The sequence below is a fragment of the Pinus tabuliformis genome, chromosome 6 (assembly GCF_031772625.1).
Source record: "Pinus tabuliformis cultivar Carrire ecotype Pingquan chromosome 6, CPIR1, whole genome shotgun sequence".
NCBI lineage: Eukaryota > Viridiplantae > Streptophyta > Pinopsida > Pinales > Pinaceae > Pinus > Pinus tabuliformis.
The window spans coordinates 833406594-833429984 of NC_142292.1; the positions used below are offsets into that span (position 1 = coordinate 833406594).

General features: G+C 36.2%; 1 protein-coding gene and 4 pseudogenes across 1 annotated transcript; all 5 read left to right on the forward strand.

Moving 5' to 3' along the window:
- The first annotated feature begins 1186 nt into the window (after nt 1-1186).
- LOC149261427 (uncharacterized) lies at nt 1187-2097 on the forward strand (annotated as a pseudogene).
- Nucleotides 2098-2991: 894 nt separating this feature from the next.
- LOC149261428 (uncharacterized) lies at nt 2992-3919 on the forward strand. Its single transcript, XM_089369206.1, has 2 exons — nt 2992-3374; nt 3532-3919. The coding sequence occupies exons 1-2, from the start codon at nt 3007-3009 to the stop codon at nt 3917-3919; spliced, it is 756 nt and encodes a 251-aa protein (XP_089225332.1). The 5' UTR covers nt 2992-3006.
- A 461-nt stretch (nt 3920-4380) lies between these two features.
- LOC149261429 (uncharacterized) lies at nt 4381-5292 on the forward strand (annotated as a pseudogene).
- Nucleotides 5293-5340: 48 nt separating this feature from the next.
- On the forward strand, nt 5341-6253 carry LOC149261430 (uncharacterized; annotated as a pseudogene).
- Nucleotides 6254-6301: 48 nt separating this feature from the next.
- On the forward strand, nt 6302-7213 carry LOC149261431 (uncharacterized; annotated as a pseudogene).
- The last annotated feature ends 16178 nt before the right edge of the window (nt 7214-23391 follow it).

Here is a 23391-nt window from a genome sequence, read left to right on the forward strand (position 1 = left end):
TTACCCTTCTCTTTGATGCCAGATTATATTGTTCTCCCGGTTGGGAATGGTATCTTGGATCAAATTTTAGGGGCCATGGAGAGAGAATTGTCTTCCAGAATTATAAGGGATTACAACATTTGGTGCCATGTTTCAACTCAACTAACTGGCACAGTTCCACAACTGTCCGCTCCATGAGTTTTTTACTTTTCTAAATTCTGAGTTTGAGCATATCAAAATGTATAAATGGCATTTTCGCCTGCCATGACCGCCCTCAGTTCTGATAAGATAAACATGAATTCTAATCTGCAGAATGTCTGGACTGTATCATCTTATATTACTGTTAAGAAGATGAAGATGAGAAGAAATCCCCAAAAAAGCGGCAGCATTGTCAGAGCTCAATTGGTACAGTTTCAAGCAAAGAGAAGGACGGATGTTCCGTTCAGACAAGGAGCTAGGAAGGGAGAAGATTATATAAAATAAATAGAGAGGATAGTGAAGATTACATTTCTAGATTCTTCGAGGGTTAACTATTTGGGTGACAATCTTTGGCGAGCTCGTTTGAGGCCTGTCACATTCTTCACCATTATGGCCATCCCCTTCTGTGATGTTAAGTGAGTTCATTCATGTTTAAAAGCTTCTTAAACATCACCCAGTTTCAATTTATTTGTTTTTTCATATTTTGAAAGCGACCAAATGTAATATCTACATGGGGTTCTTTTCAAATTTGGAATTATTGTAAGCTATTTCTGTGAAAAATCTGTGTTTCAGGGTTTTACACACAAACAACTCCCTCCAATTAGCATCCAATAGATTGATTTTAGATATAAAAGGTCTTCCACGTCAGAATAATGGATTCGATTTCCAATTTAATTTGCAAGGAGAGCTTCTTGTACACAGGGAGTCATCTTTGGTTTTAGAAAGTGAGCAGACTCCCAGCTTTAGAGGGTGGGTTACAATGGGGTTAGATGCGAATCTTCCATTACCCTTCTCTTTGATGCCAGATTATATTATTCTCTCGGTTGGGAATGGTATCTTGGATCAAATTTTAGGGGCCATGGAGAGAGAATTGTCTTCCAGAATTATAAGGGATTACAACATTTGGTGCCATGTTTCAACTCAACTAACTGGTACAGTTCCACAACTGTCCGCTCCATGAGTTTTTTACTTTTCTAAATTCTGAGTTTGAGCATATCAAAATGTATAAATGGAATGTCTGCTTGCCATGACCGCCCTCAGTTCTGATAAGATAAACATAAATTCTAATCTGCAGAATGTCTGGACTGTATCATCTTATATTACTGTTAAGAAGATGAAGATGAGAAGAAATCCCCAAAAAAGCAGCAGCATTGTTAGAGCTCAACTGGTACAGTTTCAAGCAAAGAGAAGTACGGATGTTCTGTTCAGACAAGGAGCTAGGAAAGGAGAATATTATATAAAAGAAATAGAGAGGATAGTGAAGATTACATTTCTAGATTCTTCGAGGGTTAACTATTTGGGTGACAATCTTTGGCGAGCTCGTTTGAGGCCTGTCACATTCTTCACCGTTACGGCCATCCCCTTCTATGATGTCAAGTGAGTTGATTCATGTTTAAAAGCTTCTTAAACATCACCCAGTTTCAATTTCTTTGTTTTTTCATATTTTGAAAGCGACCAAATGTAATATCTACATGGGGTTATTTTCAAATTTGGAATTATTGTAAGCTATTTCTGTGAAAAATCTGCGTTGCAGGGTTTTACACACAAACAACTCCCTCCAATTAGCATCTAATAGATTGATTTTAGATATAAAAGGTCTTCCAGGTCAGAATAATGGATTCGATTTCCAATTTAATTTGCAAGGAGAGCTTCTTGTACACAGGGAGTCATCTTCGGTTTTAGAAAGTGAGCAGACTCCCAGCTTCAAAGGGTGGGTTACAATGGGGTTAGATGCGAATCTTCCATTAACCTTCTCTTTGATGCCAGATTATATTGTTCTCCCGGTTGGGAATGGTATCCTGGATCAAATTTTAGGGGCCATGGAGAGAGAATTGTCTTCCAGAATTATGGGATTACAACATTTGGTGCCATGTTTCGACTCAGCTAACTGGTACAGTTCCACAACTGTCCGCTCGATGAGTTTTTTACTTTTCTAAATTCTGAGTTTGAGCATATCAAAATGTATCACTGTTTGGTATTTTAGTGAATATAATGTATATAAATCGAATGTTAATAGAGGTTAAATCTTTTCTGTACTTTTGAATCAGAGAACAAAGATGGTCAAAATACATTGAAGTTAAAATATTAGTTAGTCCCATGAATAACACAGATACATCTCAGGTTAACGTATTTGATATCAAGAAATTGAATGACATGGCCTTGGAGTGTTGGTGATGTTATTCTATTTTCCATTTAATGCTACAATAGGCTTAGCTTTTTTATATCTATAAAAACATTAGATCTCTTCTAATGCAAATTTGATGCACCGAGATTTCTTTTTGAACATTTTAAAAAGTTTCAGACAACATTCAGTACATTTCTGAGTTTTGCATCAACTTCTTCGTCAACACTTTCATTCTCCTAATGACATCTGGCATGGTTTCCTACTCGACATCTGGACATCTGGCTATAGTCCTGCTTGACATCTGTGCACAAATTTTACGTCACGTATCTGCACGGAATGAGGTCCAAGTTCATTGCATCTCTTCATCCTGAACTCTGTGTGGACCGGACTAGAAGCAGGCCTGGTTTCATATTTTATGTTGCATCAACCCTGGTCACCAATTCTGGCAAAACTACTAGCACATCTTCATCATTAATTTCCCCTGAAGACCTACTTCTTGTTCAAACAGGAAACGTTACTTGTAGTGTCTATTGTAGTTACACATCCAACGATAACAGGAACAGGTGAGTTGTAATGGATGCCGGTACAATACATGTAAAGAACGCTAAAAGTTAGCTGTAATTTTGAGATCAACATAAAAATACTTTTCAAGCGGCCAATAGTTCTCAAAAGGTTCACACAAGGGCTCTGGTAGATTTCATCAAATGGCATCTCCGCCTGCCATGACCACCCTCAGTTCTGATAAGATAAACATGAATTCCAATCTACAGAATGTCTGGACTGTACCATCTTATATTACTGTTAAGAAGATGAAGATGAGAAGAAATCCCCAAAAATGCAACAGCATTGTCAGAGCTCAACTGGTACAGTTTCAAGCAAAGAGAAGGATGGATGTTCTGTTCAGACAAGGAGCTAGGAAAGGAGAAGATTATATAAAAGAAACAGAGAGGATAGTGAAGATTACATTTCTAGATTTTTCGAGGGTTAACTATTTGGGTGACAATCTCTGGCGAGCTCATCTGAGGCTTGTCACATTCTTCACCGTTACAGCAATCCCCTTCTGTGATGTCAAGTGAGTTCATTCATGTTTAAAAGATTCTTAAACATCACCCAGTTTCAATTTCTTTGTTTTTTCATCTTTTGAAAGCGACCAAATGTAATATTTACATGGGGTTCTTTTCCAATTTGGAATTATTGTAAGCTATTTATGTGAAAAATCTGCATTGCAGGGTTTTACACACAAACAACTCCCTCCAATTAGCATCCAATAGATTGATTTTAGATATAAAAGGTCTTCCAGGTCAGAATAATGGATTCAATTTCCAATTTAATTTGCAAGGAGAGCTTCTTGTACACAGGGAGTCATCTTCGGTTTTAGAAAGTGAGCAGACTCCCAGCTTCAGAGGGTGGGTTACAATGGGTTTAGATGCGAATCTTCCATTACCCTTCTCTTTGATGCCAGATTATATTGTTCTCCTGGTTGGGAATGGTATCTTGGATCAAATTTTAGGGGCCATGGAGAGAGAATTGTCTTCCCGAATTCTAAGGGATTACAACATTTGGTGCCATGTTTCGACTCAGCTAACTGGTACAGTTCCACAACTGTTCGCTCTATGAGTTTTTTACTTTTCTAAATTCTAAGTTTGAGCATATCAAAATGTATCCTGCTTGACATCTGTGCACAGATTTTACGTCATGTATCTGCACGGAATGAGGTCCAGGTTCATTGCATCTCTTCATCATGGACTCTGTGTGGACCGGACTAGAAGCAGGCATGGTTTCAGATTTCACGCTACATCAACCCTGGTCACCAATTCTGGAAAAACTACTAGCAGATCTTCATCATTAATTTCCTCTGAAGACCTACTTCTTTATCAAACAGGAAAAGTTACTTGTAATGTCTATTGTAGTTACACATCCAATGATAACAGGAACATGTGAGTTGTAATGGATGCCGGTACAATACATGTAAAGAAAGCTAAAATTTAGCTGTAATTTTGAGATTGACATAAAAATACTTTTCAAGCGGCCAATAGTTCATAGAAGGTTCACACAAGGGCTCTGGTAGATTTCATCAAATGGCATCTCCGCCTACCATGACCGCCCTCATTTCTAATAAGATAAACATGAATTCTAATCTGCAGAATGTCTGGACTGTACCATCTTATATTATTGTTAAGAAGATGAAGATGAGAAGAAATCCCCAAAAAAGCAGCAGCATAGTCAGAGCTCAACTGGTACAGTTTCAAGCAAAGAGAAGGATGGATTTTCCGTTAAGATAAGGAGCTAGGAAAGGAGAAGATTATATAAAAGAAACAGAGAGGATAGTGAAGATTACATTTCCAGATTCTTCGAGGGTTAACTATTTGGGTGACAATCTCTGCCGAGCTCGTCTGAGGCCTGTCACATTCTTCACCGTTACGGCCATCCCCTTTTGTGATGTCAGGTGAGTTCATTCATGTTTAAAAGCTTCTTAAACATCACCCAATTTCAATTTCTTTGTTTTTTCATCTTTTGAAAGCGACCAAATGTAATATCTACATGGGGTTCTTTTCAAATTTGGAATTATTGTAAGCTATTTCTGTGAAAAATCTGCGTTGCAGGGTTTTACACATAAACAACTCCCTCCAATTAGCGTCCAATAGATTGATTTTAGATATAAAAGGTCTTCTAGGTCAGAAAATGGATTCGATTTCCAATTTAATTTTCAAGGAGAGCTTCTTGTACACAGGGAGTCATCTTCGGTTTTAGAAAGTGAGCAGACTCCTAGCTTCAGAGGGTGGGTTACAATGGGGTTAGATGCGAATCTTCTATTACCCTTCTCTTTGATGCCATATTATATTGTTCTCTCGGTTGGGAATGGTATCTTGGATCAAATTTTAGGGGCCATGGAGAGAGAATTGTATTCGAGAATTATAAGGGATTACAACATTTGGTGCCATGTTTCGACTTAGCTAACTGGTACATCTTCACAACTGTCTGCTCCGTGAGTTTTTTACTTTTCTAAATTCTGAGTTTGAGCATATCAAAATGTATAAATGGCATCTCTGCCTGCCATGACCACCCTCAGTTCTGATAAGATAAACATGAATTCCAATTTGCAGAATGTCTGGACTGTACCATATTATATTACTGTTAAGAAGATGAAGATGAGAAGAAATCCCCAAAAAAGCAGCAGCATTGTTAGAGCTCAACTGGTACAGTTTCAAGCAAAGAGAAGGATGGATGTTCCGTTAAGACAAGGAGCTAGGAAAGGAGAAGATTATATAAAAGAAACAGAGAGGATAGTGAAGATTACATTTCTAGATTCTTCGAGGGTTAACTATTTGGATGACAATCTCTGGCGAGCTCGTCTGAGGCCTGTCACATTCTTCACCGTTGCGGCCATCCCCTTCTGTGATGTCAAGTGAGTTCATTCATGTTTAAAAGCTTCTTAAACATCACCCAGTTTCAATTTCTTTGTTTTTTCATCTTTTGAAAGCGACCATATGTAATATCTACATGGGGTTCTTTTCAAATTTGGAATTATTGTAAGCTATTTCTGTGAAAAATCTGCGTTGCAGGGTTTTACACACAAACAACTCCCTCCAATTAGCATCGAATAGATTGATTTTAGATATAAAAGGTCATCCAGTTTAGAATAATGGATTCGATTTCCAATTTAATTTGCAAGGAGAGCTTCTTGTACACAGGGAGTCATCTTCGGTTTTAGAAAGTGAGCAGACTCCCAGCTTCAGAGGGTGGGTTACAATGGGGTTAGATGCGAATCTTCCATTACCCTTCTCTTTGATGCCAGATTATATTGTTCTCCCGGTTGGGAATGGTATATTGGATCAAATTTTAGGGGCCATGGAGAGAGAATTGTATTCCAGAGTTATAAGGGATTACAACATTTGGTGCCATGTTTCAACTCAGCTAACTGGTACAGTTCCACAACTGTCCGCTCCATGAGTTTTTTACTTTTCTAAATTCTGAGTTTGAGCATATCAAAATGTATAAATGGCATCTCTGCCTGCCATGACCGCCCTCAGTTCTGATAAGATAAACATGAATTCTAATCTGCAGAATGTCTAGACCGTACCATCTTATATTACTATTAAGAAGATGAAGATGAGAAGAAATCCCCAAAAAAGTAGTAGCATTGTCAGAGCTCAACTGGTACAATTTCAAGCAAAGAGAAGGATGGATTTTCTGTTCAGACAAGGAGCTAGGAAAGGAGAAGATTATATAAAAGAAACATAGAGGATAGTGAAGATTACATTTCCATATTCTTCGAGGGTTAACTATTTGGGTGACAATCTCTGGCGAGCTCGTCTGAGGCCTGTCACATTCTTCACCGTTACGGCCATCCCCTTCTGTGATGTCAAGTGATTTCATTCATGTTTAAAAGCTTCTTAAACATCACCCAGTTTCAATTTCTTTTTTTTTTCATCTTTTGAAAGCGACCAAATGTAATATCTACATGGGGTTCTTTTCAAATTTGGAATTATTGTAAGCTATTTCTGTGAAAAATCTGCGTTGCGGGGTTTTACACACAAACAACTCCATCCAATTAGCATCCAATAGATTGATTTTAGATATAAAAGGTCTTCCAGGTCAGAATAATGGATTCGATTTCCAATTTAATTTGCAAGGAGATCTTCTTGTACACAGGGAGTCATCTTTGGTTTTAGAAAGTGAGCAGACTCCCAGTTTCAGAGGGTGGGTTACAATGGGGTTAGATGCGAATCTTCCATTACCCTTCTCTTTGATGCCAGATTATATTGTTCTCCCGGTTGGGAATGGTATCTTGGATCAAATTTTAGGGGCCATGGAGAAAAATTGTCTTCTAGAATCATAAGGGATTACAACATTTGGTGCCATGTTTCGACTCAGCTAACTGGTACAGTTCCACAACTGTCCGCTCCATGAGTTTTTTACTTTTCTAAATTCTGAGTTTGAGCATATCAAAATGTATTACTGTTTGGTATTTTAGTGAATATAATGCATATAAATCGAATGTTAATAGAGGTTAAATCTTTTCTGTACTTTTGAATAAGAGAACAAAGCTGGTCGAAATACATTGAAGTTAAAATATTAGTTAGTCCCATGAATAACACAGATACATCTCAGGTTAACGTATTTGATATCAAGAAATTGAATGACATGGCCTTGGAGTGTTGGTGATGTTCTTCTGTTTTCCATTTAATGCTACAATAGTCTTAGCTTTTTTATATCTATAAAAACATTAGATCTCTTCTGATGCAAATTTGATGCACCGAGATATCTTTATGAACATTTTAAAAAGTTTCAGAAAACATTCAGTACATTTCTAAGTTTTGCATTACATTCTAAAACGATTAAAAAAGATAGAACATTTTAAAAAGTTTCAGACAGCATTCCGTCAGTATATTTTTAAGTTTTGCATTACATTTTAAAATGATTAAAAAATAGCTAGATGTTAGGGTGGTTCAGATAAATTTGACTTGGTCAAGTCGACTTGTGGTTTTCATTACATTTTAAAATGATTAAAAAAATAGCTAGATGTTAGGGTGGTTCAGATAAATTTGACTTGGTCAAGTCGACTTGTGGTTTTCATGTTCTATATTTATAACAACTCATAGTTTTATTTATGGTATTATTCTCTAATGTAATTTATTTAGCTTAATTGTAGGTTTTGGATGATAGGCTTTTGCATTTTTGTTCACTTATCAGGGTAGGTATGTTGTGTCTTTTGCTTGTTTAAATTCTGTTTATAATTTATTTCCTTTGTGCATAAGTCTGTGCATTAATGTGGTTTAGCAAAGTTTAATGCCTGCAAGAATTAACAGTGTTAGTCAAGTTTTTTTGGTTTCCTACATAAAAATCAAGTAGGTCTTGTTTTGAAAGCCCTTTTTTTCACTGCAATACAGAAAGTTGGTATGGACATTTTAGCCTTTTAACTGCGGCTGTCAGTTACATATTTGAATTCAAGCAGAATAGTGAATGTGTCAAGCATGTTATATCATATAATACAAAACATTGACAATGATAATGAATATTTTCATGTTTTCATATAACATATCTGGAGTAAAATAAAAACGTGATTGCTTTCTTTTGCTACAGTGCATTGAGCCTTACTGTTGAATGTGTCGAGCATTTCATTTTTCCGACTTCCAGTAATTTGGTTACTATCTAATGTAGTTCATCAACATTTTTCGATAAGCACCATGCTGATTGGTAGCACCATGTTGATTGGTTTGCTTTGAAATAAATAGCAGCCCAGAAGGTGGCCCGGCCTTTTATAAAAATTCAACAATTCCAACTTCATAAGTCTATGTCAGATTGTTCGTGAATTAGTGAATTCTCTTGGTTTCGTAGGGTTTGTGGTTGTTCTTGGGTTAGGATCCATGTTTTATTTCCATTTTAGTTTTTCTCAGAGTATATGTCTGCTTTGATTTCCTATTTTCCTTGTTCTTCAAATTTGTTTTCGAGGGTTTAGTATGAGAAAATCTCCATTTTATTTAAGGTGGTGTGATCGGGATTGCATTGCCTAAAAGTGGTTTTTTTGAAAGAGATTGATAGTAATTTTTTGTTGTGGTTTTGGATTTTCTGGTTTGATGTTTGGGATTTGGTCTTATGCTTTCGTTCTTGCTCTCTGTGCTGTAGATCCCTCTTTTCCTTGAATCGTGGCTCGTACAAAGCAGACAGCACGGAAATCTACCGGACGAAAGGCTCCGAGGAAGCAGCTCGCAACAAAGGTAACGACTTTCCTATATTTCTTCTGTTGCATCTTTGTTGGAGTTAATTGAGGCATGCTGTTTTTATTGTGGCATTTTATTCTGAAGCTCCTTTTTTACATTAGGTTGCTCGTAAATCTGCTCCCACGACCGGAGGTGTGAAGAAGTCTCATAGATATCGTCCCGGAACAGTTGCTCTTTGGTATGTACACGCAGTTTAAATTTGCTTCGGATTCTATCGATATGTTTACAATGTTTTTTTTTATAGTATATGTATCTTATTGCAAATTGTTTAATCGAGTATCAGAAGAGCACGGAGTTGCTAATTCAGAAGCTGCCATTTCAAAGGCTTGTGAGGGAAATCGGCCAGGACTTCAAGGTAACTTGTCACCTTTCTCGTTAAAATGTTAGCTTAATTGGCGACCCATTTAAATGAATTGCTTGGTACTCTGTTCTGGTGATTCCAAAGTCATGCTGTCTTGGCACTTCAGGAGGCTGCAGAGGCTAAGGATACTAACCTCTGCACCATACATGTGAAGAGGGTGACCATCGTACCGAAAGACATTCAACTTGCAAGGCGTATCCGTGGGGAAAGGGCCTAGGCCTGTTTTCACGGTGATGACTTGTAAAGGTCGGATTTTCCTGGGGGAGAATTCTGTAGCATGTACATATATTTGATGAAGGAAGCTTTTTGCAGAAACTCATTGTAAATTGCAGGATTCTGTAATGTCGTATAATTGAAGTTTACATTGACTACAATGGATTTTGTGGATTTATGACTTTTAATTGAATGGGTCGACTCGAGCTAATTGAGCTAATTGTAGCTGCTTATTAATATGGAACTTTTTGCCATTCGAAGCCATGTTTTTTGAACCCATACTGCATGTTGATGCTTGTTAAGCTCTTCATTATTATATGGTATAATTATTGTTTATCAATGTTTTGGAACCCATACTGCATGTTGATGCTTGTTAAGCTCTTCATTATTATACAGTATAATTACTGTTTATCAATGTTGAAGTGCTATATGTGTCTTCATATATAAATTTAATTTGTTTTTCGGTAGACAACATTCTTCGTGATTTATATTCTGCATTTTCTATTACTTTACACTGGTAATATTCTACACTTTCTATTACTTTTCACTGATAATCGACTGCAATACAAGATGTTGTATGACGATGTCTTTTATCAATGTTGAAGTGCTATATGTGTCTTCATGTATAAAACTGGTTGTTGAACAATAATTTATCCTGTCTGCAAGAGAGGGCTATACATCTGCCAAAATTCTTCATAGTGGAACTTGTTTATATGTTTTTTAATAATTGAATTTGAAGTTTACAAATAGTTGGATGGATTTTATTTGCTAGGCTGAAGCAATTATTCAGCAAATCCACTACGGTTGTGAGCAATGAGTATTTATAATTATGTTATTAAATATTTGGATGCATTTTATCAGCAAGGCTGAATCTACCATTTTGTAATACACAATAGTCTTGCGATGATACTCATAATTATGTTATTAAATATTTGGATGCATTTTATCAGCAAGGGTGAATCTACCATTTTGTAATGCACAATAGTATTGAGATGTGTTAGCAAAAATATGTTCTTGAATATTTGCATGGATTTTATCTGCCTGATTGTTTATCTGTCGGACTAAAGTGAGTGATTATGGAATGTTTAGTGGTTGTATCAATTTGTTCGGAAAATTTTGTTTTTGAATACTTGGGAAGAGATTAGTTTGCAATGCGCAATAGTTGTGAGCTATCTGTTTGCAAAAGTGCGAGTTGTTGCAATTCTTAGGTGCGAAGTTTCTTTTAGAAAATTGTTTTGCCATTGTTTTTGTGATGGTGCAGTTTTAGCTAGTATTCATTTTTATTCCTTGTGAAATTTTATTCATTCTTTCCATATGGCCCATTCATTGTCAGTTTGTTAAATTTTATTCATTTTTTCCATATGGCCAATTCATTTTATTCATTTTTTCCATATGGCCAATTCATTGTTAGTTTGTTGTTGCCATCTCGTCGTGGCCACACTCAGCGAGCCACAATGTGGCTAACTCATTATTGTCAATTTAGTGCATCTCGGCCACTTTGTCAATTTAATGATGACTTGAAGAAACTCTTAAGTGTCATGTTTCATTATCTAGTGTGAATTTTTATGTCTTCTTCCCATGTGGCCAAATCATTATCAATTTAATGCATCTCGGCCACCGTGTCAATTTACAACACATGTTGGTTGAAGAGTTTCACAGTTAATCGTGAATTTTTATGTCTTCTTCCCATGTGGCCAAATCATTGTCAATTTAGTGCATCTCGGCCACCGTGTGAGTTTACAACACATGTTGGTTGAAGAGTTTCAAGGTTAACTACTTAACACTCTATTCTGATTTTTCATGAAACCCTCATTCCTAGTTTTCAGGAATCATTATTTTCAGTTTTCCAACCAAATTACACTTTAAATCAAAGAATGAAACACTCGTTCTCAAATAAAAATGCTCTCACGTAAATGATAGAAATACTCGTTCTCAGTGTTCTACCCAAATTTGAAGGGTTACCACCAAGTTTGAAGGTTTTAACGCAATAGCATTTTTAATGCTCAATTTGAGGGGTCTGGTTTTTTCTGGGTACTACAATTTTTCTGAATAATGGAAATTTCCAGCTTATTTTCTTATATCAAACATTTATGTAGGGTTTCAACCAATTAACATTTCATTTAGTATGTATTTACAAATCAATGATTTTGGGATCAAATCCCACAAAACAATTCTATATATGCTCTTCAAATTCCTTCAAGCTTTTGAAAGTAAAAACAATGAATTATCAAATTTTACTATAATAAAAACAATTAGAAAGCCTTTAGCCATCCCAAATTGCTCATCCTTTAGGCAAATTTGCAGTTTCTTATACTACTTGAGACTATGGATGACTCTGTTCCTCTGGGCTAGGTTTATATATAGAATCAGGCATACTGGTGCTATGAATTTGAATAAAGTACTTTGGTATTTTTCTAGGCTTGAAGTTTTAACATTTCATTGTGGTGATTTAGCTTGGTCTTCTATGGATTTCTTAATTGGGTTTCAGTGTTTTTTCATAGCACACCGACCTGTTAAAATGGACTTGTTGAATTGGGATTAATTTGTATACATACATCGACCAACCCACATACACCAACGACCTTGAATGCCTTCACTGAGCCTTTAATTCTTTAAATGGAACACTAATGCATTCTAGCAACTCCGACTATTGTTTTTGGCTACTACTTGTCTGGTATGGCAGGTTTTGAGGTTTCCCTTGTTATAAACTAGAAAAGAAATTAGATATCCCAAATGATTGAGGCCAGATTAAACTCAGGTATGTCCTGCCACTTATTCTGAAGCTAAATATTATCCATGAAATATAGTAACTACCCAGAGCTTAGGAGCTAGGAAATTTCTGTGGATAACTAGAGGGTGTACTTGTGAATGCCACTGCAGAATTTTGTGAAAGGTTCACTTGTCTGTAGATTGTAGAAATTTGATGGACAACATATCAATTTTAGTTGAAGAGAGTTTCATTGTATGGGGTAGGTTGTACCAGATTTAATTGTATTGTATATGTTTAATAATGAAAAATTAAAAATCATGAGGGGTATCGTTTTTACCACATACCTCTCAATTTATTAGTTCAGGGGAGTGCCATTAAATTTTTGTTATGAACTCATTGCAGTGGGAGATATTTTTATAAGAAAAATTGCAGCCTTGTCGGACAGTTCTTGCTTTATTGTTTCATTGCTTATACATGGATATTCAGCTCATACAAAAGGTTGTATTGATCTGGTTGGTGTTGAGAGTACTTGGTCTCAGGTTGTATCGATCTGGTTTGTTTTCAGAGTACTGTGTCTCAGGCCTTTTGTAGTTTGGTTTGCCTTCCATAATTTTTATGATGTAGAACTTTCATTCTGTATCACGTAGAACTATCACTCTGCAAGTATAGTTTTACTATTAGCTTTGTAAATATTTTTCCTTAGCAATAGCTTATGGCTTGGACAAGAAGGGTGGAGAGGAAAATATTGTTGTTTTTGATCTTGGTGGTGGCACGTTTGATGTCAGTGTTCTGACTATTGACAACAGAGATTTTCAGGTTTTGGCTACAAACAGTGATACCCATCTTGGAGGTACTCTGTCTGAACTCTGTCTGGCAGTTATACATTATGAATTTGAATACGTGCACAATTTTACATTATGAATTTGATTATGTGCACATTGGTTATGATTGACTTTTTTGGTTGGCTTTCGAGCTTTGAACTTACCAGGATGTACACTAATATGCAGGTGAGACTTTGATCAAAGGATAATGGAATATTTCATCAAATTGATCAAGAAAAAGCACGGAAAGGATATTAGTAAGGATCGCAGAAATGAAATAAGACATTCAATGTGTTCCTTGTAATATAGATATAAACAAAACATCTAAAGAAAAGTAATTGCATAATGATCCAGTCCAAGAAAACAAGGTTTTCCACAAACCAATTAACTCTTCTAGAAAAATTCAAAAATTCCAGTTAAATAATCCTATCGGCCTCTCTTTGTACCTTTTGGGACAATTGCTAGTTTATATATATGATAAGGCCTCTATTTGCATAATATGAATATCATAACATAAATTTGGATCCTAAACCTTTTCCCGCAAATATCGCAAAGTTGGACATTTTGACATTTTGACATTTTACCACACACCATTTTGATTATTATAACAAATATCTATCTTTAATTTGTTACACTTGAAAATTTTGAAATTTTCATTGAGATTTTATGATATTATTGTTCCCAAAGACACTTTTTACAATCAGTGGAGATGTGTAGTTCTTTCCATTCTCAACATTGAGTGGACAATTGGCTCTACAACCAGCATGGGGTAAACATGTTTACATGTCTGCTTAGTATGTTGAATTTATATTAATATGTCCAATTAAATTGATAAACATTTACATCTGTTTAAATTAATATAGAGCCCAAGGGAGATGTTGTAGTATCCTTAAAAAGTTAAAAGTAATAAAAATAATAAAATTCAAATTTGTTACATTGTGATTTTGTTTTTATTAATAAAATTACTAATAACATTATATATTAAAAATGGAAGAGGGTAGATGGCCTAAAGTTGTCTTTAATGACAGATTGTGCAAGAGAAAAAAAAAATACTTATGCACCAAAGTAGCAAATGGTTTAGTAAATGGGGTAGTTGCTTGAGGTGTGTCCCATAAACAACAAAGAGATAAAAGCTTTTGTTATGGAAAAGTTCCACAAGCGTACTTTGGATAAGGAGCTAGGAAGAAAGAAAAAGTACTATATTGAAGTGTTTAATCCCACTCATAGTCATCAACCAAAAGCATACATAAAGGCCAATATCTCTTGGAAAGCCAAAATTCTTATTGCTAGGCTAAGGACTAATTCTCATCAACTCCGTTGTGAAAAAGTTCCACAAGCGTACTTTGGATAAGGAGCTAGGAAGAAAGAAAAAGTAGGATATTGAAGTGTTTAATCCCACTCATAGTCATCAACCAAAAGCATACATAGAGGTCAATATCTCTTGGAGACCCAAAATTATTATTGCTAAGTTAAGGACTAATTCTCATCAACTCCGTTGTGAAAAAGGGCACTGGAAAAGGCCAAAATAAGTGTCGGAGGAAAGAGTATGCATTTTTTGTTCTTCTGTAAAAGTGGAAACAGAGAAGCGTTTCATTTTAGAATTTGAGGCCTTCAAAGACAACAGGGAAAATTATGCAGATATGCTGGCAGCTAGCTCTTGGGATAATCTATTTAGTGAGGGGTTTGTCAAGAAGTTGGGAGAATTTATTTTGAAGCTTTCACAGAAAAAGGGTCGAATACATCAAGCAGATGAAGAAGAATTATGTCCCATAGGCTATTTTTAGCCTCCTTTCTTCTTTCTTTCTATACATATTACATTAAAATATAGAAGTAACAACAATAAGTTAACATCTATTTTACCTTATAAAATATAATATTGATTATGTAACCATATTCAAATTTACACATAAACTTACAATACAACAGTATCTTTAACCATGGATATTCACGTCCACTTTGCCATAGATGTTATTAACTTTTAAATAGGCTTTGTTACAATAACATGGGCCAATACCATGGCTCATCAATACAATATGCTAAAAAACCATCTCTCAGTCATACTCAAAATATTTCATAAATGTTTTATTTGAATTTAATTTTAGAATATTTTTCTATTAAATTAAAAAAATATATATTATAATTACTTTTGAGATATATCTACACCTCTATCAACGAAAATATATAAGATATAAATAGTAGCTATAAATTAAGATCTATTTCGCCATATAAATTAAAATAATAATTTTGTAACCATATTTAAGTTTCATAAACAAGCACAAAAAAGCTTAATACTTTCAATATAACCAGATTTTTAACCTTGGATATTCACCACCACTTTACCATGGATATTTTAACCATACTGTACTATGGGCCAATAGGATGGCTCATCCATACCACATGCCAAAAAACCATCCCTCATTTCACAATCAAAATAATACTTACAATTAACAAGGCTTTTCACCATGAATACTCACCCCACTTTACCATGGATATTATTAACCACACCATACCATGGGCTAATACCATGGTCCATCAATACCACGTGCCCAAAATGCATCTCTCATATCACAATCAAAATATTTTATAAATGAAAAGTTTAAATTAATTTTATTACGTTTTTGGGCCAATAGACACTCTCCATCCTAGTATGGAAGTGTTGTTGTAATGTCCAATTATATTATGTTATGCTCGAATCGAATAACAATAAAAACACTTATTAATTAAAATATTTTGACTCAGTGAAATTATATAAAAATTAAAATTAAACTAAAAAAATAAAATTAATAATTAAAACTATCTAGATCCATCTTAACTTCCAGAGGGATCAAATTTCTGCAGTTGCAAACTTTTCTTCAAGTTTTGCACTGATCCCTCATCCAGATTTAAGATGGATCTAGAGTGGTACTAGATCATTTCATAATGAATATATCATATTAATGTTTTTCATATGCACTAGTAGGACACTTGGGAAACTAGACTAGTCGAATTGAAAAAATGATGATTTAGACCACTGAAAATTTCAAAGTTTAAAATAAAAATGTATAAAAGAACATTTGCTTGATCCCCTTAAGCCTAAATTATCTACTATAGGTGAATTCTTATCTATCTAGAATTCAAAAACATGAAAATCATATCAACATATGATGAAGAAAACAACTCCTCGATAGGGGAATCCAACTAAATTGTGGGAGGTGGATTGATGTCTTCCTTAGAGTCGAAGAACTCTAAATTTGCCAATTTCATGGACAACTTTATCACTTTAGTATCCGATTTCCTCTTGCTCCTCCAATATTTCCACAAGAACTTTCCCCATTATTTTCCTTAAATGGTAGTAGATGTCCATTATTTGCATGTAGTCCTTGTATCTAAAATCAAATTTCCCACCTACTCCAAAACACTTTCATTGGAGAAGAATCTAGGTTTTATTCCAGTTGCTCTCTGTACATTTACTATTTCGTTTTGCATATCTGGAGCAACATTTCTATGATGGATTCTATTTGAATTCTTCGTTGCACTCTAAGCTTTGGAGCTAGAGGCTCTCAAGATGTTATGTGTACCTATCCTGTTTCAAAATCCTCTACCTTTTGTCATGGTGAAGGTCAAAATGAAGAGCAGCCCAAAGGATAAAACGAGTCCAACATAATGGAAGGAGGAAGAGAGAGTGGAAGGAAAACAAAGAAAGCCTTACCGAGTCTTTTGCTTCCAGAAGAAAAGTCTTGGAAAGATATGATCGATTCGAGAGGCTGGAATAAGAGTTGAAAGGGAACTTGAGAGACGAAGGGGAAAAGGATACAAGAGAATGAAAAGGATCTACTAGTGTCGAACTGGGCCAACATAAGTAATGCTTATTGGATTCAATAAACACATATGATAGACACAACAAGGATTCAAAGAACCACCTTGAAGAAGGAGAGATTTAGAGGATCCTTGAACAAAAGGCTGACACAAAACAAAACATAGCAAGGCCCAGGAAATTCCTTTGTGGTGCCATGATAGGGGCAGGGCGAGAGTGCTGAATGGAATCAATTGAAAAGGATAGCATGCGCAGATTTATAAAGGAAAACTAAGTGACATGTTGAAAGGAAAGATTAAATCTAGAAGGAGAAATGAGAGAATGTAGCACAAGCATTCTTTCATGGACACATTGAGAAAGGGGACGACATCCTCATTATTATCGTGCGAGGTGAAGCTACAGTTCAGATCTTCTTTTTGGAGACCGATCTTATTAATGATAAGACCATATTAAAGGTGAAAAATTTCTTTTGAAGTGTAAAATGTCCTTAGGTAACATATATTTTGAAAAAAAATTAGTTAACAAAGCTACAATATTTTTGATGGGATTGAAATATTCCAGGATAAAAGCTTGATAACAAAAATAATTAAATATAAATTATAAAAAAAATATTTTAATGAACATGGCCAATAAAATAATTTTCTATATAAATAAATAAATTTGTAATATTCAGAATTAAAATAAATCTATAAAACTTGGTAATTTCAATCAAATAAATGTAATATGTTAAAAATTCCAAAATGTTATTGGAATGATAAGAACGAACGTTTTTTCTTTCCTCCACAATGCACCACCCACCCATGTTAAAAATGTTGACGGGCTGCGAAGTCGTATATTGCCAAAATATTATTGTATCAACGTGTTCATATTAATAAGGTTACTCAGATGGGTGAAGCAGAAAAGTTTCGTACTTGTATATTTGGAAGGATAAACAAATAATCGTTGGTGAAAAGAAGAAGGCGTGGTTCTGGTAAAAACGTTTGGGTAATTGGATTTTGGTACTAATATTTATTTGTGCGTGCGTGCATGATGGTGATTTATACTTGCCAGATAGTGAAACGCACAACAGTGCACAGCAGGAGTAGATGCAACAATGCAGCAGAGAGCAGAAAGGGAAAAATGCACAACAGTGCAAATATTTGAATGAAATTTGTTTAACAGATGTTTATTTGTGTGGAACAGAAGCGTTCCTTGGTGAATCTGTTTTGTAATAGAAGTTGTGAAATTCCCTCAGTATGAGGAAGACAAATCTGTAACAATTAGTTTATTTTTAATAAACGCAAGTTAATTTTTCCTGTTGCTGTTACACCGTAACTCAAAAAATACTTGACGTCAAAAATTTACGTTGCTGCAACACCACAAACAGCGTTGCTGCAACACAAGTTACAACAACTGAAAAAAAAATGTGTTGCTGAAACACCGTTTCCAGCAAGCGATTTTCTGTTTTTCTGTGCAAAAAACAGAGTGCAAAAACAGAGCAATTTTTGTCTGTCTGTTATGGAATTTATCAGAAAATTCCAACAACATGCATGTCTACTTGAGATGTGAAGTGTAATTTTTCCTGTCGAATTACAGGTTTCTGGATCCACTGACGTCGGGGAAGTACCCTGACTTTATGCGAAGCTTGGTGGGAGCACGCTTGCCAATATTCAACAGTGAAGAGGCTGTAGGAATTTACAGGGTAAGTTCCTCAGAAAGAATACCAAAAGGACACCGCTCACAACCAGATCACAGATCAATACACCAGTATTTTTGACGTGGTTAAAACCCTCAAAGAGGGAAATAGTCCACGGCCTGTCCCAACGTGGGTACTACAGGCAATTTATTAATCAAAGAATGAAAATTTACATAAGCTTCTCTCATGCACGGATTACCCGAACAATGACCCTCCATGCGCTTTAAATAGAACTCATGGACCAATCGGGTGTCAAGCCACGGATCAAGTGTCGATAATACCAAGGAGAGAATGAACCGTCGGATCACTACATATCGTGACCGTCGGATTGTAAGTTACAAAATGTACAACGGTAAAGAAACACACTTTACCTAACTCTATACCTAACTCTATACTAGACCAAGTTGAACTTAACTATATCCTATGTGTCGGAATATCCTAACATCCCCCCTTAAGAACAACTTGGGATAGGATTGAAGGATTTACAAATATGACACAATAGGAGAAGGAAGGAGGCACTAGAGCCTATCCCCCCTTAGTGACAACTTCCTGAACTCCAAGCATATATCGAAGTTTAGTGAACTTCGCCTCTGTGAGAGCCTTTGTGAAGATGTCTGCAACCTGATCATCTGTTGGACAATATTGCACTTCAAGAACATGGTCATGAATGAGCTTTCTGATGAAGTGCATGTGTAGTAAAATGTGTTTGCTGCGCTGATGCTGGACTGGATCTTTGCATAGCTGAATGGAACTTTGATTATCACACCAAAGTGTGGTTGGATGTTGCTGCTCAAAGCCAAACTCTGATAGGATCTGACGAAGCCACAAGGCTTCCTTACTAGCTTCCACGGCACCACGATACTCTGCTTCTGCTGACGAAAGAGAAATGGCAGCCTGTTTCTTACAAGCCCATGTAATAGGTCCTGAACCAAGAGTGAAGACATAACCGGCAGTAGACTTCCGATCATCAGGGTCACCAGCCCAATCAGAATCAGTGAAACCAACTAAAAGAGGAGCTGCTTTGGCACTGTAATGAATCCCAAACTGTACTGTACCTCGAACATAACGAAGTATTCTTTTAGCTGCTTTCCAATGACTTTCACGGGGGTTTTGCATAAAACGAGCAACAAGGCCAACAACAAAGGAAAGATCAGGACGAGTATGGGTTAAATACAAGAGTTTTCCTACAAGTTGACGGTATAAGGTAGCATCAACTTCAGGAGAAGTACAAGAGACTGAAAGTTTGACTCCAGACTAAAATGGAGAAGGGGCTGGCTTACAGTCTTCCATGTGAAAATGACGAAGAATATCACAAGCATACTTGGACTGGGAAAGGAAAATACCCTCCTTGGATTGCAAGACTTGAAGGCCGAGAAAATAGTGTAAGTGTCCTAAGTCTGTCATTTCAAATTTCTTTTTAAGGCTGGACTTCACATGGTTTATAAGGTTGGGATCACTACCAGTAAGAATAAGATCAGCAACATAAAGAACAAGGATGATAAGAGAGTTGCCCACTTTCTTGGTGTAGACAGTATTGTCAGAATGACACCTAGAAAAGCCAGATTCTAAAAGAAAGCTATCCATTTTGGCATACCAAGCCCGAGGAGCTTGCTTGAGGCCATAAAGGGATTTCTTAAGTCGACAAACAAGGCTGGAGTCTGTTTGTATGAAGCCAATGGGTTGTTCCATATAGATTTCTTCCTGCAAGTCCCCATGCAAGAAGGCAGATTTAACATCCATCTGATGGACTTCCCATTTTAAAGAGGCAGCAAGGGAAAGAACAAGGCGGATAGAGTTCATTTTGGCAACAGGGGAGAAGGTTTCAGTGTAGTCAATGCCTTCAACCTGTGAAAAGCCCTTAGCAAGACGAGCTTTATGTTTATCAACTTTCCCATCTGGTCCATACTTGGTTCTGTAAACCCATTTACATCTAACAAGTTTGCGTCCCTTTGGTAGAGGAACAAGATCCCATGTATCATTTGTCATCAATGAATGATATTCTTCATTCATAGCTGCTTCCCAATGTGGATGGCCTGAAGCTTCTGCAAAAGTGTCAGGATCATGATTTACTGGAGCTTGAGCCAGTAAAGAAGAGGCTCTTTCAAACTGAGAACGTGTACGTCGCTGATCTGTAGGATCACCGGCAAGATCACCTGCTGCATCCCGAGTAGCACGGACCCATCTTGGAAGTTGATGATCCTGAGAAGGTGGGGGAGGATTATCATCCTCGCTTTCATCATCTGAAGAAGAAATGTTTTCAAAAGTAGAAGAGATAGGAAGAGGTGGCACATCCGCCGGACTAGGCTCGCAGGCCGACTTATTTTCATCAAATTTTACATCTCTTCTAATGATAACATTTTTGGACTTAAATGGAATAAGTCTATAACCTTTTACATCTTCAGAATATCCAACAAAAGTACATTTCTCACTCTTAGGTTCTAAAGCTTTATGCTTTTCATCTGGAATATGGGCCCATGCTTCACTTCCAAACACACGAAAGTGACTTACATCTGGTTTAATGGAACTCCAAGCTTCTTCTGGAGTGATATTCTCTAGAACCTTAGTAGGAGTGTGATTGATTATATAATTTTCACAATTAATTGCTTCGGCCCAAAAACTAAGACTGAGTCCTTTAGATTGCAGCATACAATTAGCCATTTCCTTTAAGGTGCGATTTTTCCTTTCAGCTACACCATTTTGTTGTGGAGTGTATGGAACAGTATGTTGCATTTGAATTCCATTTTCGGTGCAAAAGTTGATGAATGTGTTTTTAACATATTCTCCACCATTATCAGTTCTTAGCTTAAGAATTTGATGTCCAGATTGTTTTTCAACAAAGGCTTTGAAGGCCAAAAATGTGTTAAATACTTCGCTCTTGAGTTTTAAGAAGTATACCCAAGTGCGTCTGGAGAAATCATCAATGAAAGTTAAGAAGTACTTGCAGCCAGAGAATGAAGCAATAGGAAGAGGACCACATAAATCACTGTGCACAAGCTGTAAAGGGGCTGAGGCGTGCCAAGAGGCACGTTTGTCAAAACTGTCCCGATGATGTTTTCCGAGTACACATCCGGAACAAACACCATCTCTGCAAGATACCATAGGAAGACCTGTCACCATATTTTCTTTACATAGATGCTGAAGGGAGCGATAGTTTAAGTGACCAAATCGCTCATGCCAAAGTTTTCTCACTTCATCATTATGAGCAACAAATACTGAGGGAAGATTTGATGACCCAAAGTTGTGAAACTTGTACAACCTTGTGGAATCATCAGCAAGACCAGTAGCTAGAATCTGTTTAGGATCTTTTAGATCCTTGATTACAACATCATGAGGTGAAAATTCAACAATTTTACCTTCACCTGAATGAGTTATCCGATAGACAGATAGAAGGTTGCAGGATAAGGTTGGAACACATAATACATCATTAAACTGACCATTGTCTAGATGAACAGTTCCAGTCCCTACAACATTAAGAGATCTATCATCACCAACATATATATTTTTGGTGTTACAATCATTTGAAGAAGAAAACATGGCTTGGTTTTTGGCCATGTGATAAGAGGCTCCAGAATCAATGAGCCACTCATGAGAATGAGAAGAAGAAGAAGATACATTTAATGCATAACCAGACTGAGATGATTGACAACGACATGCAGAAAGTGCCATTCTGGAAGTTGAAGTTGAAGTAGGCTCCACATGGATGTTATGTTTCTTCATTGCGGCTTCCAAGGCTTCCATCTTCTTAAAGCATTTAGATTCTAAGTGGCCATCTCGATTACAAAAGTTACAATGTCTATCAGTCTTCTTCCATTTGTTTTTATTGGTCTTATCATTTTGCTGAAATGATCTTTCATTTTGAGGCTGAGTTGGTTTAGGACCATTCTTTTGAGGATATGACTTCTTAGGATTCTTTGAATTTGGTTGCTGCTGGGCGGCTAATGCTTTCGTGGAAGAGTTTCCAAGATTAAGAAGACCAAGGTGTAAGAGTTTTTCTTGTTCTCTTATTAAGGAATCACAAAAGGAGTCAAAGGAAGGGGCCTTGTAGTCTTTTCCTTGACAAATGAAAGCTTCCCTTGTAGAATGGAAAGTGGAAACAAATACAGAGTAGGCTGGTCCCAACTTAGTAAGGATGGAATAAATAAGGTTACCATCTTCTTTCTTAACTTTAACACCTTCCAAGAGATATCTAAGGGTCTTGAATTTGGACAAGAAATCTTCAATGCAAGAAAAATTATTAGGATCCAAAGTAAGCAACTCATTTTCAAGTTGATGGGCTCTAATTTCATTTTTAATCCCAAAAACTTTAGCGAGTTTTTCTAATGCTTCATGAGGAGTCTCAAGTTCTGCAATGTGGAATCTAAGATCAGGAGAAATAGACATCCCTATCAAACCACGTGCTTGATCTTGTCTATTTTCCCATTTTGCAGCCTTGTCTTCATCTTTTGGTTTCTTCTCTTGGTCTGTGGCTATTCTGAAGAGACCTTTACTTCTAAGTAAATCTTCCATGTAGGCTACCCATTGGAAGTAGTTAGTGCTGTCAAGAATGACTTGGCATGAACTTTCCATTTAAAAAAAAAAACTGAAGCTGAAGATGCTGAAAGTAAGTGTTCCAATGGATAGATCTCGAAAAAATAGGCGGTTTTAAAAACAACGGCTCTGAAAAAGGCTTCCGGATGAAGAAGTTATGGCTTTTTGAAAAAAAATTGTTGACGTTGCCGGCAAAGTGCGCGAATGTGCGGGAATGAAAAAATCCGCCCCCACAAAATGGAGACTTGAACCCAAGACCTCTACTCT